We start from the raw sequence: 10957 nt of genomic DNA, 5'->3' as shown, positions 1-10957 counted from the left end.
AATGAGACTGTAGCCCTCCCTGGCTATATATATATATATATTCTCACAATATTTATAAAGACTTTTGTAATAGGCCATATTTGATCACTCTCTCTATTTTTCTGCAAATTAGTACAAAAGTAAGCGGTTATTTCCAGTTTCCTAGAAATTAATTTGAAACTAAAGAACCCAAAGATAAAGAGTCAGTGAGATACTTCCTTTGTGTGTGTGTGTGTGTGTGTGTGTGTGGGTCTTTATCAGTTAGAACCAGCTGGCTGTAAAACACAGACACTCGGCCTCTCAGAGCGACCCTGAGAAGCAAACTCGTCATTCTGAGGACGATCAGCACTGAAGGTAAATGACTCTCCTTGGACTTTAAGACATTATAGTTCTGTAGATGTCTTTACACGTCATACTTAAGTACATATTTGAGGTACATGTACTTAATTTGAGTCTTTTCTGTTAATACAACTTTATACTTATACTCGACTATACCTCAAAGTACTCTTTACTCCATTTGTCTGACAGCTTCACTTACTTTACAGATTATATTTTTTTCATGCCCTTCCTGTCCAGTGAAAACTATGTATATATAAGTATTTTGTTACTGAAGGTTTCTGACAAACTAAAGGATTAAGGGATCCTCTATGTGTTAAGAAAATTCTCCTCCTTTTAAGCTAAATAAACTTATTAAAAACCAGTCAACTCAAAATACCCGGCTCAAAACATGTGATTAAATTGCCCAACAGTTTATTAAGTACAATTCAAATAAACGTTAGTATCTATAGCAGTTATATACAACATAGAAATTAATACAGCAATAATATTAATCCAAAATGCACTTAAGTTTTAATTTTAGGACCTATAGTTGTAGTTTAGTAATTTCAAGGATCAAATACTTGTTTCACCACAGCTTAGATGTATCTGAATTTCAGCTCCTTTCTTCTCTCCAGTGATTGTTCATCATGAAGGGGCTTCTGCTCCTGGGTCTGCTCTTCCTGTTCGGAGGTCAAAGGTCATCAGCATGCCCCCACCTTTGCTCCTGTCATGGCAGCCAGGTGGACTGCAGCAGGAGGTCTCTCACCTCCTCCTCGCTGCCCACCCGTTTCCCTGCTGGGACCACTGAGCTCCACCTCCACAGCAACCTGCTCACCAGCCTCCCTAATGGGTTACTGGATGATCTGACCTCTCTCCGCTCCGCCTCCCTCCACAATAACTCCTGGGTGTGTGACTGTGGTATCCTCTACCTGCGAGCCTGGCTGCTGCGTCAGTCTGACAAGCTCATCTCTCACCCGGGTGTTAACTGCCACTCTCCTCCCGGCCTGAGAGGACGGCAGGTGGCGCTTCTAACCGAGGAGGAGGTCCTAGAGAGCTGTTACTACTGGTACTGCGACCTGGCTGTGGTCTCGCAGGTATGTCTGTTTGTGTTTGTGGCAGTGCAGGCGGTATTGCTGGTGGCTTTGATTGTGTTTCTGAGGAGGTTCGAGAGGCTCTCCAAGGAGGCGAGGAGAACCACAGAGGAGAGCTTCACAGCCGGGGAGAGTCAGAGGGAGAACGAATACGCTCCTTTAAATGACGGCAGCATCTGAGATGGAGCTGTCATGTGTTTTATTGTTGGATACAACTGAAGAGAAAGAGCTGTTTATCATTTGCACACTGGACAGAAAGTGCTTCTCACGTCCTTTTTGAGTTTTAGAACATAATTTCATGTTCATTCTTATGCACAAGCAGCTGACAAATTTAAAGGATAACCCTGTATAAACAAACACATCACTAACATTTCTATTCTACACTTCTTTTAACAGCCATTTATTAAAACATATAAATCTGTGGTTGGGCCATAGTTTGTTCTCAATACATGTGCTCCCAACAAACTATTTTTATTTGTCATAATGGTGTTACTCTAATTAAAAAAATATTATTTTTTAACACAGATCTTTTCCACCTTGACCAAAACAAATGTGGTGAATTATCAAATGACTATTTCATATTTTCAAAGGTTTCATATGGTTGAAGAAATTATTTATAAAAATTGATATCTCTGTTAAAAATAATGAGCCCTTTTCCATGTGTAGCACTTTGGGATGCTTTATTAGTGAATGTGAGCTATTGAAATAATCCTGAATGATGCTGAGAAATGGTTATATCTGAAGTACTTCTTGTATTGATGGTAGAGTGTTTTAATATGTATTTATCTGGCAGATTTACATGTTTTTTTTTTCATTTCTATCAATATTGTTTCTATCAAAAGTTGTTGATCAGAAAAATGTTTTTATTGTGCCACTTGAAATTTTAGGAACTACATTTTGGAACTGCATTGTTATTGTTATTCATATTACAAAGTATTGCATTATGAGTACAATTAAAACCCTAAATTCAATGAAAACCCCAAACTTTGTGGACCCTTTTTCTCTTGAATTTCTTTCAACTAGAAAGATGTCAAATCAGTAGTATATTTTTGTTTTAGCTTTTACTCTTGATTTATTTTGGACAGACACTCAATATAAGGCTTTAGTTAGTAACAGCTGCACGCCTTATAAAACACATTTGTACTGACACGGTGATCAACACACAATAAAACATCTATAGGGAGCCAAAAACAAGCAGGCTAGCAAAGTATTTGGGATTTTTGTCCCTCATGTTGTTTCTGTAGCGGAACCTTTCTGCGGAAAGAACGTTTCAACGGCGGATAGTTTTACCCGACGGACTCTCATATGTTTACACGTGAGATTTGTGCACGACTGTGAACTCAAACTTTGAGAGGTGAAACCACAAATGCGGTTGTTTTACATGTTAAAATAAAACAGGTTTGTATTTTAAGATTAATTTCATGATTTAGTCGCTTATGTAGATTGTATTTAAGCTGTCATGGTTGACGTGAACGTAAGCTAGTTCGTTTGTGTTACCTCGTTTGCTTCGTGTTGTCTTATACTATTTAGTTATCAGATTATATAAATCGTTTTTTGATCATGTATTCCCAGACCTCAGTTTAAAATGGGAAAACTAAGGAAAAAACACAACTGGAAAGGAAGACAGCAAAATGACCCTCAACAACCAGCAGATGAAGAGAAGACAGAGATTGTTCTGGAACTAAAAGGTAGGAATTCAAAGATTTAATCTATTATTGAATTTATTTAGTCTATATGGCCACTTAAACGTGTTGTCTATTTGGCCTTGGCGTGTAACGGACTTTGTTTTCATCAGATGGGGGCAGGCTTAAAGGTGTAGACGAGAGCAACGCATTGGTCCTCCCAGCCAACAAAGCTAAGAGGAAGAAAGCCTCAGTGACACCTCTGTCCACCAAGAAGCCCCTCACCAAGAAGCAGAGGAAAGAACTGCAGAAAGTTCTGGAGAAAAAGGAAAAGAAGGCTCAGGTAAGAGTTCAATTTAATGCTGCAGGTCTGAAAATGGCTGTGTAGCTTAAAAGCAATCTTTTTATCAAGTTCAACACAACATTGATTCAGTTTATGAGCTAGGTAATTCCACTATAATTTCTGTCTTAGTTACGACTTTAGGTCGTAAAAACAAGCAATTTATATATTTTTTAACTTTTGGCTCTTTAAACTTGTGTCCACTTGTCTGCCTCACTTACCTTACCTTGTATGTCCCTTCCAGAGGGCAGACATCCTGACCAAACTGGCTGAGGTGCAGCTTCCAGAGTCTGAACTGAAGCTGCTGTACACCACATCCAAACTGGGAACAGGAGACAAACTTTACCAGACTAAACAGTAAGTGCAGAAAAAGGCCAACATATTGAGTAAGATCTTCCTAATTTCAAGTTAAATTAAGGTGGTTTCAGGTGTATAATATTTTGGGGTATTTCCAGGTCTTCAGAAGAAATACAAGATGGAGACTCAGGGCCAAAGATCAGCAGCCTCAGTGGAGCAAACAGAAAAAGAAAATGGAAAGAAGAAGATGAGGAAGAGGAACAAAAGGCAGAAGAAAGCAGTGACCTGGACACCTCGTCTGATGATGATGATGGAAGTGATGAAGAAGTGAATGAGACCACAGGGGCTGAATCTAAGGAAACTACTTCTCCCAGTCAGGAGATGGAGGACAAACAGGAAGTGAAGGAAGAACAACAAAAAACAGAACAAGATGGACAGAATGAGACAAAGATTTCAGTTCAGGAGAAAGTAGAAAACAAGCAGCCGCCACAGCCGGCCATCTTTGTTCCTGTTGACAGAGCGCCAGAAATACAGGTGTGTGTGTGTGTGGGTGTTTTCGAGAGTGTATGAGGCCTGAATAAGAGGTTTGTTTTTAGTGAGCCTGCTTTAATTTATATTCTTACCTCTTGCTGCAGGAGGCTCGACTGAAGCTGCCCGTCCTGGCAGAAGAGCAGGTCATCATGGAGGCAGTGAGAGAAAATCCTTGTATTGTCATCTGTGGAGAGACAGGAAGTGGAAAGACAACACAAGTGCCTCAGTTTCTGTATGAAGCCGGCTACGCCAGGTTTGTTATGCCCTTTATGTTATGCTGTCCTCTCTTGCTGGGATATTCAACTAGAAAAACTGCTTACTTTTGGATGGACATTCATGCATATCATGTAGTTACAGTCCTCTTCTTCACTGTTTTTTCCTGCAGTGGCAGTGGGATAATAGGCATCACAGAGCCGAGAAGAGTAGCTGCTGTCAGCATGTCCCACAGGGTGGCCAAGGAGATGAACCTGTCCACACGGTAACAGCAGGAGGGAGCACAGACTATTTAGTTGCTGAAACCTCTGAAGGATTGTGAACTAAAATGACCTGATGATGGAATGTTGTTATGTTTGTGTGTCTGTGTGTTAGGGTGGTGTCATACCAGATTCGATATGAAGGAAACGTCACCAGCGACACGAAGATCAAGTTCATGACAGATGGTGTCCTGCTGAAGGAGATTCAGAAGGTATCATCTTTGGTCTTCATTGAGTCATTTCATAAAGTAAAGTTAACTTAAAGAAGACTTCTCAAGATAAAGAAGAGTTTATTTTATGTGTGTATGTGAGAGGACGGCGCTCTTTCTACTGTTATTTTCAGAAACATGCTTTTCTTTTTTTTGCATCCTGGTTTTCAATTTTAGCTTGGTGGGCTCTAATCCTGATTTGAGTCATTTTGACTTGGTTGTAATACACAGAACATTTTATCTGCACAAGCCATAATTACCTTAATGTTTCTACAGTGTTTCAGTTTCTCTGTCTCGTCTCCTAGGACTTCCTGCTCCAGAGATATAGTGCGATAATCATAGACGAGGCTCATGAAAGGAGCGTGTACACAGACATCCTCATAGGACTGTTGTCTCGTATCGTCCTGCTCAGAAACAAGGTCAGAAACTCCGACCCTATCCCTGAATTTTTAAAGCCTTAATTACAAACATACCTGACATTATCCTCTTTATTTTAACCCCTTCTTCATTTCATTATCTCTGCAGAAAGGTTTGCCCATGAAGCTGCTGGTCATGTCGGCTACTCTGCGAGTGGAGGACTTCACAGACAACATGAAGCTTTTTCGTACGCCTCCACCCGTCATCAAGGTGGATGCTCGTCAGTTCCCCGTCACAATACATTTCAACAAACGCACCCCACTGGAGGATTACACCGGAGAAGTTTTCCACAAAACCTGCAAGATCCACCGGATGCTGCCTCCAGGTGCAGATATACACCGTCTCATTTCAAAGATTTAGTTCTTTGTAGTATAAAGATTTGTTCACGGCAAAACTGAATGTACACGCGGGGGGGGGGGGGGTGTATTTAAAGATAATTAAAAGTGGGTGAACATTTGGACTTATGGACAATCTGTTTCTCTGTTCTCATAAGTTATGTCAAAATCCGTGGTTGTTCTAGTCCTTCTTAACTAATTGATATCAGCTTTTCCTCAACTGGGAGCATAAATTCACACTAATTGTCCATTTGCAGTTAGTGTTAATCTGATTAAAAAATAGTAATTCAGCTGATGAACTGTAGCTGTTGGAGTTAAACATTTACACATTCTCACCCCCGCTCTGATGTCTCTGTCCTTCAGGTGGTATCCTGGTGTTCCTGACTGGTCAGGCTGAGGTCCACAGCCTGTGCAGACGACTGAGAAAAGCTTTCCCCTTCAGGAAGGGTAACACAACCACAGGTGAGTGTAACACACACCAGCTCGCCCTCCCACACTCTGACATCTCTCTGAACAGAGAGTTTGGTTTTTGTATATTTACATGTTTTTGTGTTCAGGTGAAGACGAGGAGGCAGACACCTCAGAGGCGATGAGGAAATTTAAGAAAGCTAAACAGAAGAAACCTGTTGTAAGTCTCTCTTTAGAAAAATGCCCCTAAAGGCCTGTCTCATCCATGTTCGAAAGATATTTATGTTCTTAGGGTAATCTCTCTCCTGTCTCCAGGCTCTGCCCCGAATTGACCTGGATAACTACTCTGCCCTCCCAGTGGATGAGGGAGACGAGGACAGAGAGGCCGGGATTGGAGACGAGGAGGATGGAGGCTCTGACGTGGACATCGGAGACGATCCCGCAGATGCAGGCAAGTTTCACCAAATAATGTTTCCTCATAACCTAATAAGATGTATACAAGCGCCTTTAATAATTCTGCTCTGTGTTCTGTCTTCGCAGGGGAGAAGGCAGACCCCTCTATTCCTCTCTATGTTCTCCCTCTGTACTCTCTGCTGGCTCCGGAGCAGCAGGCTAAGGTGAGATTATCAATCATACATCAGCACAAAATGATAAAGGTTTAAATCCATGAGAAGAAAAGGTAATAAATATTTTTTAGTATTTGACATCAAGGATAACATTTGTACTGTCACCATGAATTTCTTGTGGTAAGTTAAAAGGGTATCTACGCTAATTCTGTAAGAGGATTTTCGGGATGATGGACAAGAAGGTACATGTGCGTCTCTTGGCTTCAGGTGTTCAGGCCTCCTCCACCTGGGGCTCGTCTGTGTGTTGTGGCCACCAATGTAGCCGAGACATCACTCACCATCCCGGGCATCAAATACGTGGTCGACTGCGGCCGAGTTAAGAAGCGTTTCTACGACAGAGTGACGGGGGTGTCGTCCTTCAAAGTCTCATGGACCTCACAGGCCTCAGCCAATCAGAGGGCAGGTAGAGCGGGACGAACAGAGCCGGGACACTGCTACAGGTCAGGTCACTTCAAAACTCTGTGACAATGTGATCAATTGTTTTTTCTTTACTTGACGAGGATTTTTACCTGTGTTTGTCTCTCTGTTTTTGTGATGTGTCTGCAGGTTGTACTCCTCTGCAGTATTTGGAGACTTCAGCTTGTTCTCAGAGGCAGAGATCACTCGCAGACCTGTGGAGGACCTGGTTCTACAGATGAAGGACCTCAACATAGACAAGGTCAGTAAGAAGAAAACAACTTATCAGCAGAGTTGTGATTGAAAAGTTGCTGTAAAATATAAATATGATAGTCTTATAAATACAGCTTCATATCTTCTGTTTGAGCAGGTGGTGAATTTTCCCTTCCCCACATCTCCGTCTGCTGAGGCTCTTGAGGCAGCAGAACAGTTATTAGTCTCTTTGGGAGCTCTGAAGGAGCCGCCTCGCGCTGGAAGGTAAATAACTGTCTGTGGAAAGATTTTCCTTTCTTTACTTGCATCTACCTGCAGACCAACATCTCTCTTGCTTTGGTTACATTACTTTATATAAAAACAGTTTCTGTAGTGTTCAGGGATTGTTTCTGTTTACACTTTAATTATCATAGAGAGGCACTGAAGATGAAAATATTTCAGGGTATTCTGTGTTATTTTAATGTAAAATTATTTAAGAGAATATTCTGTCAATCAACAGCAGGAACTTGTAGAATTCACTAAGGTGTCTACCCTTTTGTGTGGACATTTTACAGTATTAAAAAAAGCCTTTTCTATGCTTTTAATTATATCTAAACAAATGAGGCTTGGTATTAGATATATTCCATGTCCACAATTGTAAACTGTTTTTTTCTCATAAGGGTGAAAGAGATTGAGCGAGCGAAGCTGAGCTGTCCCATCACCCCCCTGGGCAGAGCAATGGCTTCCTTCCCTGTGGCACCACGTTACGCTAAAATGTTAGCTCTGGGTAAGCAGCAGGACTGCCTGCCGTACGTCATCGCTGTGGTGGCTGCCATGACAGTCAGGGAGCTCTTTGAAGACCTTGACAGGTGAGGACACATTTTTGCACTAATGCTAACTTCGTAGATACGTTAAAAATAATTGTAGATTAATATTACACAAGTAGGCAATGTTAAAACAAGATAAACATGCATAAAGCTCAGTGGACCTCTCACACAGCATACTTCTTTGTTTCATAATTGTAAGTAACACATTTTCTCGTCCCCTCAGACCTGCAGGAAGTGAAGATGAGAGTTCCAAGCTCACCCAGCGGCGAGCTCGGCTGACCCAAATGAGGAGGCTGTGGGCTGGACAGGGAGCATCATTGCTACTGGGGGACCTCATGGTCATGCTTGGTAAACTTTCATTTTGTTCAGGTTACAATAAGTAATAGTGTTGCATTACAGACAAAGACATTGTTTTCTTCCAGGTCAAATAAGCAGGATTTCAGGGAAAGACTTGACAAAAGGAGGCACTTCATATCAGGTGTTTTTGAGATATAGATGATGAGGTATAGAAGAAGGTAGAGATAAATAAAAGTACAAGAAAACTTTTTTACGCTGTACATGAAGTGTTATGTGAAGTGCATTATTGGAGTTATAATTCTGTATCCATGCGACCACAGGTGCGGTTGGTGCTTGTGAATTTGCTGGCTGTACTCCTAAGTTCTGCGAAGAGAACGGCCTGAGGTATAAAGCCATGGTGGAGATCAGGAGGCTCAGAGGACAGCTTACCAACGCAGGTATGCATACATGCACAAACACACACAGGAATTTTAGCACATATTGTTCTGCAGAAACTAAACAAGACATAATTTGTGTTCTCTCATTGCAGTGAACGCTGTGTGTCCAGAGGTGGGAGTATTTGTGAATCCAAAGATGGCTCCCCCAACAGAGCACCAGGTGGTCTGCCTGCGTCAGATTGTTCTGGCCGGACTGGGAGACCACCTTGCAAGGCGTGTACATGCCGAAGATATACTGGACTCCAAATGGAAGAATGGATACAAGGCAAGTTGCTCTAAACGACAATAATTGTGATTAAAGAGAGTTGTATCCTCTTCTTCACCACCTCACTTTTTTCCTGTTTTTGTTTGTAGACGCCTCTCATGGACGAGCCGGTCTTCGTTCATCCCTCCTCTGCGCTGTTCAAAGAGCTGCCAGAGTTTGTGGTTTACCAGGAGATCATGGAGACCACCAAGATGTACATGAAAGGTAGATGAGCCTTTCAAAAACGCCAAATAATAAATCTTACATGTCACAAAATATTGGCTTTCAGTATGACTTCTCCTTTCAAGCCAACAAATCGTCTTGAATCATCTTGTTGCTGGTATTGATTCTAGATCTGCAGGTTTAAAATTTCACCTCATACAACGTCTTCCTTTCTGTTTCTTTCAGGTATGTCAGCAGTAGAAGCAGAGTGGGTCCCTCAGCTTCTGCCTCAGTACTGTCACTTCGGCCCCCCTCTGGACTCGCCGTCACCGTGGTTGTGTTCGTCCTCCGGCACAATTAAATGTCACCGTTCAAGCACCTTTTGTAAGTTTTCCACAGCAGAGCACTGTGGCTGCGTTTATGCTGAGATATGTCTCTTCAGACGTTTGTCTAATATCCGTGTCTCTTCTGCAGTCCGTGTAGCGTGGCAGCTGCCAGCAGTGGAGAAGGACTATCCAGACGGCCTGGAGCGTTACAAACTGTTTTCACGGTTTCTGCTTGAGGGACAGGTACTGCAGCGAAGTTACTTGTCTCTGCTCAGTTTCATTAAGTTCAAATTAAAACTTGATCCCAACTATTCTGTCTAATCCTTCACGGTCCTTACTTCTGCTAGTTGTTACCTTGACAAAAACTACTCTCCCTGGGGTTTATATTATTACTGTTTAAAACCATTCATTAAAACAGTCCCACTATCACTCCTATCACTCAATAAAATGGCATCAAAACTGAACATATGAAAAATATACTTTACAAAAATATCCATCAGTATATAAACAAATCTGAGTCTGGAAATCTAATCTTGGGTTGTAATGTTTTCTTTGGTTGCAGGTTTGTCCTAAACTAAAGAAATACAGCAGCCACCTTCTCTCCAACCCCTCCATCATGATGAAAACATGGGCAAAGTAAGTTGGTCCTCTCTCTCATGCACAACAGGCATTTCTGTTTTTTTTCCCACAAATTTACTGGTTTAAAGAATGCATGTTTTTTTTACAATGTGTCTTTCCTGCTTTAGGCTGCAGCCCAGGACGGAGGCTGTGCTGGGAACACTGGTGTCAAAAAGAGTTGACAGCAGAGACGTCCTCCTCGCTGTCTGGAAAACTGAAGATAAATGTGAGGACTTAATATGCTTTGCATGATGTTGCATCAAGTCTGATCCTTTGATTTTGTTGTTGAATTATTTATTTTTCTCATCCCACAGTTCTGTTGTCTGCATACTGCCAGTGGTTACCTGAAGCCATGCACGAAGAAGTTGCCAACATTTGGCCTCCAGTATAAAGGCTGAAACCTAAAATAAAAGGCAGAAAATGTTCTTAGACACTTCACCAGAGACCTCTGTTGACCTACAGATCCATAGAAGTCCCATCTTTACCATCAGAGGGCTTCCTCAGACCTTTAAAGTGCAACAACAATACCACAACACTGCCTTTACTCACTTTTGTATTTTCATATTCTGTGTCTTAGATGTGTACAGTTTTTATTTCAGGCAGAAGAAATTTCCACACAATAACTTTTAACTTGTTATCAATGTGCAGCTGTCGTTTGTCTATTTTGGTCTTCATAAGACTCATTAAAACTGTGTGGCTCTGAATGTGGCTGGTGTGTGATTTATTCATGCAGTATTCATAATGAGGTTGATGAATATTAAAGGGCATCACCACTGCTTTTACACAGCAGTGTCAGCTTACGAGTGCTCAGT

At 41.5% G+C, this 10957-nt stretch overlaps 2 protein-coding genes across 3 annotated transcripts; both read left to right on the top strand.

Moving 5' to 3' along the window:
- The first annotated feature begins 282 nt into the window (after positions 1 to 282).
- On the top strand, positions 283 to 2255 carry gp1bb (glycoprotein Ib platelet subunit beta). 2 transcript variants are annotated; one of them, XM_069682407.1, is made up of 2 exons: positions 283 to 333; positions 915 to 2255. In XM_069682407.1, exon 2 carries the CDS (start codon positions 945 to 947, stop codon positions 1566 to 1568), a length of 624 nt encoding a protein of 207 aa, XP_069538508.1. In that variant the 5' UTR covers positions 283 to 333; positions 915 to 944; the 3' UTR covers positions 1569 to 2255. The 2 variants fall into 2 exon arrangements, with proteins under 2 accessions (XP_069538508.1, XP_069538509.1); XM_069682408.1 differs by having other exon boundaries at positions 297 to 333; positions 933 to 2255.
- A 435-nt stretch (positions 2256 to 2690) lies between these two features.
- Positions 2691 to 10849, top strand: dhx37 (DEAH (Asp-Glu-Ala-His) box polypeptide 37). The gene is made up of 27 exons (XM_069683060.1): positions 2691 to 2786; positions 2961 to 3076; positions 3184 to 3353; positions 3595 to 3707; positions 3806 to 4181; positions 4283 to 4431; positions 4564 to 4656; positions 4767 to 4863; positions 5166 to 5279; positions 5386 to 5602; positions 5976 to 6074; positions 6170 to 6240; positions 6336 to 6471; positions 6561 to 6637; positions 6854 to 7086; positions 7193 to 7304; positions 7413 to 7519; positions 7915 to 8103; positions 8285 to 8409; positions 8679 to 8795; positions 8888 to 9060; positions 9150 to 9264; positions 9448 to 9585; positions 9676 to 9770; positions 10090 to 10163; positions 10274 to 10371; positions 10460 to 10849. The coding sequence occupies exons 2-27, from the start codon at positions 2974 to 2976 to the stop codon at positions 10534 to 10536; spliced, it is 3468 nt and encodes a 1155-aa protein (XP_069539161.1). The 5' UTR covers positions 2691 to 2786; positions 2961 to 2973; the 3' UTR covers positions 10537 to 10849.
- The last annotated feature ends 108 nt before the right edge of the window (positions 10850 to 10957 follow it).

This window comes from Semicossyphus pulcher, unplaced genomic scaffold, assembly GCF_022749685.1.
Source record: "Semicossyphus pulcher isolate SPU_LCO1_2020_fin unplaced genomic scaffold, fSemPul1.0.p SCAF_6, whole genome shotgun sequence".
NCBI classification, from domain to species: Eukaryota; Metazoa; Chordata; class Actinopteri; order Labriformes; family Labridae; genus Semicossyphus; species Semicossyphus pulcher.
The sequence above is the reverse complement of the archived record's forward strand: the minus strand, read 5'-3'. Positions and strand labels throughout refer to the sequence as shown.